General features: G+C 48.1%; 1 protein-coding gene across 1 annotated transcript; it reads left to right on the top strand.

Annotated features, from left to right (window-relative positions):
* The first annotated feature begins 883 nt into the window (after positions 1-883).
* LOC135889375 (zinc finger protein 436-like) lies at positions 884-6,687 on the top strand. Its single transcript, XM_065417243.1, has 4 exons — positions 884-971; positions 1,343-1,927; positions 5,546-5,659; positions 6,032-6,687. Exons 1-4 carry the CDS (start codon positions 884-886, stop codon positions 6,685-6,687), a joined length of 1,443 nt encoding a protein of 480 aa, XP_065273315.1.
* The last annotated feature ends 231 nt before the right edge of the window (positions 6,688-6,918 follow it).

Consider the following 6,918-nt stretch of genomic DNA (forward strand, 5'->3'; position numbering starts at 1 on the left):
TGACACAGTCCCACGTGCCATTCTCATAAGGAAACTAGGGAAATGGGGTCTAGATAAAATTATTATAAAGTGGGTACAAATCTGTTTGAAAGACCGGACTCAATTTTAATCTGCAGCAAGGGCGATTTAGGTTTAGATATTAGGAGGAAAAGTGTAACCACAGGGGTAGTTAAGCTCTGGAATAGGATTACAAGGGAAGCTATGGAATCCCCATCTCTGGAAGTTTTTAAGAAAGACAAATACCTCTCAGGGATGGTCTAGGTTCACTTGTTCCTGCCTCAGTCCATGGGCTGGATTAAATGACCTCTCCAAGTCCCTTCCAGCCCCACATTTCTGTGATTCTCTCATTCTAAAACCTTCCCCAGGCACTGGGGGATTTTCACGCTCCTTTCCATTACTCCTGACTCGCTCTATTCCCTAACTTATCAAAATGGGCTTTCCTGATGCCTAACACACCGACATACTGTCCTCAGTGATCTGCCCACTCCTTCCCATTCCTTACAATGCTGAGCCCCACAAGTGCATGCTCCCCAGCCCCAGTTCCCCTATGACTGTCTCGTTCCCTTGGGGGGTCTTTGTCGGTAAAAAGCAGTTCCAAGGTGACTTCCCCTGGGCTTTCTGTGATTTGGAGTTACTCTCTCTGGGTCTTCAAAGGAGCCCCTTTGAACAGGAGGGAAGCAGAGCAGTGAGGAATTAATCCCATTATAACCAGTGTCTGGCACCTTTGAGCACCTGGAGAGCTTGCTCCAGAATGTCAGGGCTTTAAAATGAGCAGAGGTTTTAAAAAAGGCCGTGTTCTTTGGGAGAAATGTCCCGTGAATTCACCTGATCTCACTTGTTTTCTGTCATCCGAGCAGGGTTTCCACTTTCCAAACCTGAGGTGATGTCCCAGCTGGAACCAGGGGAAGAGCCGTGGGTCTCAGATCTCCAGGGCTCAGAGGGAAGAGAGATCCTGACAGGAACCTGCCCAGGTGAGGAATCATTGGACCAACTCAAATACTGTCTGTGCCTGAAGGACACAGCTGGGATTCCCTACCAAGACCTTGAGAGCTCTTCGAGTTCAGGATTGTCCCTCAGCAGGTGTTGTAGCCTCAGGGCTGATGTCGCTTGTGGCTTCCTACCCATCCTGATCAACATGTTGCAATAGCTCCCTTCCTAACCTCCCTTTATCCTGACCGGTGGGATGGGATGTGGAGACAGAGTTGATCCCCTCCATTCTACCCTCTGGGGAAGAGTTTGGGGGATTCATTTCCTGATATTTTCCCCCCCATCTCTCTAGCATTTCCTTTGGTTTCCTCTCCCCTTTTCCGTCCCTGCTTCTGAGGTTTCTCTGTTCCAGCAGGTGGTGGGACAGTGAGTGAGAACAAGGAGCAGAATCTAAAGCAGGAGGATGCTGAGCACGTGGAAATGAATGGGGGATTATCAGAAAGAACTCAAGGGAACGTGCCCAGGAGTCGTGAGGAAAGGCAGCAGGGAAACCAGGCAGGGGAAAACGTGGGTAAATCCATCAGTTGTGAGGAAAATCACGAGGACCTCAAGGAAACCACAGCTCAGCAGAAAATCCTCACGGGAAAGAGAAAAAACCTATGCACTGAGTGTGGGAAAACCTTTCCTGGGCGCTCTCACCTTATTATGCATCAGAAAATTCACACAGGAGAAAGACCCTATGCATGCTGTGAGTGCGGGAAAACCTTCATTCGAAGCTCACATCTTATCAGACATAAGAAAATCCACACCGGAGAGAGACCATATGAATGCGGGGAGTGCGGGAAAACCTTCTCTGTGCGTTCACACCTCATTATACATCAGAGGATCCACACAGGAGAGAGACCCTACGCATGCTGTGAGTGCGGGAAAACCTTCACGCGAGGCTCCCACCTTATCAGACATCAGAGAACCCACACCGGCACCAGGCCCTATGAAATCTGTGAGTATAGAAAACACTTTTCTGGCAGAGAAGCCCTTATTAATCATTGGAGACTCCACCAAGGGTAGAGACCCTATGAATGCGAGCGTGGGAAAACCTTCATTTACCACTCAGACCTTAGGAGATATTAGATGGTCCACATAGGATAGACAGGCTATAGACAATCTGAGTATGGGAAAAGCTTCCATCAGAGCTCACACCTTATTTATCAGCCGCGAAGGCACAAGGGAGATAGCATAAAAACCTTCTCTAGGGCTCACAACAAATAAGGGGTTTTTTTCCTTTAATACTTTTCGTAATGTGGCCTTTAAGGCTGCTACTGTGACAGATTTCTGTTACCAATCTGCCTGAGGCGTCAGGTGATCAGGCTGAGGCCGCAGGATCGTCAGGGGAGGGGATGAAGGAGCACACCAAGTGTTTAAGTTTTAAAGCTTTATTAATAAAATAACAGCGGTAAGTGCTGGGTGCGCCGCACGTCACTCAGAGGAAGGAAGGAAGCGTTCGTGCCCGAGCCCTAACCCGCTTTCATACTCACACACGCTGTGATGAACTGGGACTGTTCTTAATATGGTCTTTGAATGCTGAGTGGGGAGTGTTGGCCTGGGAAGGCAGGGGAGTGTGGCTAGGACGGTCTGCATTGGGGGATGGGAGACTGGCCTTGAGGGAGGATGCCTGAGCATGTAACGTGAGAACCCAGGAGGGGGCTGGGGACAGGTGACACCTTTGCCCGGGAAACTGGACAAAGGCTGGGGGAGGAGCTGGAGAGAGTGAGAGTTTCAGGAGCTGGCTGGTATAATGGAGGGGAGCCCAGACGGGGCTCTGACCCCCCAATGGGGCTGTGGTGCCCCTGGGACCCCAAGATGGACCGAATTGGGGTGGGGGGGTCCTGTTGTCTGTGCCTGCAAGACCTGTCTTGGACTGTGTTCCTGTTGTCTAAATAAACCTTCTGCTTTACTGGCTGGCTAAGAGTCATGGTGAATCGCAGGAAGCCAGGGGTGTTAACCCTTTCTCTTCTCCCTTCCTCCCTCTACGGCCTCTCGCACCCTGCAAAAAAACCTTTCGCTCCACACTCACACCTTTAACCCTTCCCAAAATACCTTGCAATGCCTGCAACAGCGTTAGCAACATACAGTGCTGATCTGCCTCCCCAAGGAACTCCCTAAGGGAGGGGGCCATTGGGTTGTAACACTAGTGCCATTTACTTCATTGTGGTCTCGGCTCCCCCAGGTGAGTGGTCTGGTTTTGCTTTTTATAGCTTCCCCTTCTTTGGGGTGAATCCCCAAAGATCCTTTCTACCAACTGCTTTGTTCCATGAGTCATGGGAGTATGAGCCCCTCTTACGAGGAATACATGTCAGCCCCAGGTGGGGGAAACAGAAATGACGTCAGTTAGGATCACGGTGGTAAAATCTACTTGGGCTTTGTCTCCATTAGCATGTGTTTGTAGTTCGCTAGCTCCAGTGAGCTCTCCAGATGTAAAATCACAACTATGTTCTCTATACTGACATGGCCCCTGGGTTAGAATCATAGAAGATGAGGGTTGGAAGAGACCTCAGGAGGTATCTAGTCCCACCCCCTGCTCAAAGCAGGACCAATCCCCAACTAAATCATCCCAGCCAGGGCTTTGTCAAGCCTGACCTTAAAAACCTCTAAGGAAGGAGATTCCACCACCTCCTTAGGGAACCCATTCCAGTGCTTCACCATCCTCCTAGTGAAAAAGTGTTTCCTAATATCCAACCTAGACCTCCCCCACTGCAACTTGAGACCATTGCTCCTTGTTCTGTCATCTGCCACCACTGAGAACAGCCGAGCTCCATCCTCTTTGGGTTAGCTCATATATTTTCTCTTGACCTGTCCTAATCTACTCCACATTCCCTATGTGACCGGGGTCCCAGGGGAGCCTCACGGAGGTCACTCAATTAGGGTGAACTGTGAAGAATGGGACAGACAATCCCCAAATCTGGTGCATATTCCAACACTTATACCAAACTAGCACAAAACAGCGTCTATAATACCTTCCTGGTTACCCGGAAGCCAACAACACAGTTCCCTTAAAGCAACCTAGCCGTACGCCTCCACCTAGACACCCAAGTCAAATATGATGAGGATCACTGAAAATCGTATTCATCATATCAGAAAGTTCTACCAATTCCAAAGGATCAGACACATTACCTCCTAGGTTAATGAATATTCCAGATCTTACCCAAATACACGCTGACAGCCAATTCTTATTAACTAAACTAAAATTTCTTAAAAAAGAAAAGAGAGCTAGTATTGGTTAAAAGATCAGGATACACACAGACACGAGTACAGTTCTGAGATCAGATTCATAGTAGCGATGGAGAGCTTTGGAGTTGCAAAGAGTTCTTTCACACTCCTGAGTGAACAATAGGCTTTTGATGTAACCTTCTGTTTCCCACACGTCACCGGTAATTAACTACATGGATTTACATAAGGTAATTTATCCATTGAGCAGTTTATCACAAACTTTAAACAGACATATAGACAATGACATTACTTCACCCAAGATTCATCTAAATGTTAATATTCCCTTTTGATCTCTGAATCAATCGCTATAGTAAGACAGGAACTGTCTGTTTACATGGCTAACATCTTAGTTAAGTAGAAAACACATAAAATTAGCATCATCTCTCATTCTCTGACAATACAGGTTTGCATTTCAAAGTATAGCCTATCTAGCATGGAATGGCCCCAATTACCAGTTACATACCTTTCTAACGTGTCTGTAAAGGTTGAATCTGGGTCAATTAGCCTGCGAGCTGCTTAACCCTTTCTGGCCCCGAGTCACAGTGGTCTAGATGAAATTAATATAAGTGGTTGAAAGACCGTACTCAATCTTAAATATGGAGCAAGGGCAAGTTAGGTTAGATATTAAGAAAAAAATTGTGACCACAAGGGTAGTTAAGCTCTGGAATAGGATTCCAAGGGAGGTTGTGGAATCCCCACCATTGGAAACTTTTAAGAACAGTTTAGACAAATAACTCTCAGGGATGGTCTTGGATTACTTGTTCCTTCCCTCAGTGCATGGGCTGGAATAAATGACCTCTCCGAGTCCCTTCCAGCCCCACATTACTGTGATTCATTCTATAACCTTCCCCAGGCACTGGAGGATTTTCACACTCCTTTCCATTAAACCTGACTCGCTCTATTCCCTAACTTCTCAAAATGAGCTTTCCTGATCCCTAACACCCATGACATGCTGCCCTCTTCTTCCTATTCCTTACAATGCGGAGCCCCGCAAGCGCATGCTCCCCAGCCCCAGTTCCCCTATGACTGTCTCATTCCCTTCGGGGGGTCTTTGTCGGTAAAAATCAGTCCCAAGGTGATTTCCCCTGGGCTTTCTGTGATATGGAGTTACTCTCTCTGGGTCTTCAAAGGAGCCCCTTTGAACAGGAGTGTCTGGTTGCGTGTGCACCAGCAGAAAGATGGAGAATTAATCCCTTTATAAGCAGAGTGTCTGGCACCTTTGAACACCTGGACAGTTAGCTCCAGAATGCCAGGGCTTTAAAATGAGCAGAGGTTTAAAAAAAGCCATGATCTTTGTGACAAATATCCCGTGAATTCACCTGATCTCACTTGTTTTCTGTCATCCGAGCAGGGTTTCCACTTTCCAAACCTGAGGTGATGTCCCAGCTGGAACCAGGGGAAGAGCCGTGGGTCTCAGATCTCCAGGGCTCGGAGGGAAGAGAGATCCTGATAGGAACCTGCCCAGGTGAGGAATCATTAGACCAACTCAAATACTGTCTGTGCCTGAAGGACACAGCTGGGATTCCCTACCAAGACCTTGAGAGCCCTTTGAGTTCAGGATTGTCCCCTAGCAGATCTCATATCCTCAGAGCAGATATCGCTCATGGCTTCCTACCCATCCTGATCAACATGTTGCAATAGCTCACTTCCTAATCTCCCTTCATCCTGAGCATTGGGATGGGTTGTGGAGACAGAGTTGATCCCCTCCTCTCTCCCCTATGGGGAAGGGTTTGGGGGAATTCATTTCCCGATCTTTTCCCCCATCTCTCTAGCATTTCCTTTGGTTTCCTTTCCCCATTTTCCATCCCTGCTTCTGAGGTTTCTCTCTCTGTCTCAGGAGATGAAGGGACGGTGAGTGAGAAGAAGGAGCAGAACGCAGAGCAGGAAGATGCTGAGCACGTGGAAATGAATGGGGGATTATCACAAAGCACTGAAGGGGACGTGTCCAGGAGTTGTGAAGACGGGCAGCAGGGAAATCAACCAGGGGAGGAAATAGGTCAGTCCATCAGTTGTGAGGAAAATCACCAGGAAACCACGGCCCAGAAGCGAATCCTCATGGGAGAGAGAGAAAACATGTGCCCCGACTGTGGGAAAACCTTCCCTTGGCGCTCCCACATTATTGAACATCAGAGAATTCACACGGGAGAGAGACCCTACGCATGCTGCGAGTGCGGGAAAACCTTCATTCGACACTCACATCTTCTTAGACATCGGAGAAGCCACACAGGAGAGAGACCCTATGGATGCTGCGAGTGCGGGAAAACCTTCACTCGACGCTCACACCTTATTGAACATCAGATAACCCACGGAGGCTCAAGCCCCTATGAATGTTGTGAGTGCGGGAAAACCTTCACTCGACGCTCACACCTTATTAGACATCAGATAACCCACGGAGGCTCAAGCCCCTATGGATGCTGTGAGTGCGGGAAAGCCTTCACTCGACGCTCACACCTTATTAGACATCAGAGAACCCATGCTTGCCAGGAGCCCTAGGAATGCTGTGACAATAGAAAAAACTTTTCTGTTTGATCAGCCCTTATTAATCGTCAGAGAATCCAGAAAGGAGAGAGACGACCCTGTGAATGTTAAGTATCAGAGGGGTAGCCGTGTTCGTCTGGATCTGTAAAAAGCAACAAAGAGTCCTGTGGCACCATATAGACTAACAGGCGTATTGGAGCATAAGCTTTCGTGGGTGAATACCCACTTCGCTAGACGCATGTAGTG

The sequence above is a fragment of the Emys orbicularis genome, chromosome 15, assembly GCF_028017835.1.
Source record: "Emys orbicularis isolate rEmyOrb1 chromosome 15, rEmyOrb1.hap1, whole genome shotgun sequence".
In the NCBI taxonomy this organism is placed as follows: Eukaryota; Metazoa; Chordata; order Testudines; family Emydidae; genus Emys; species Emys orbicularis.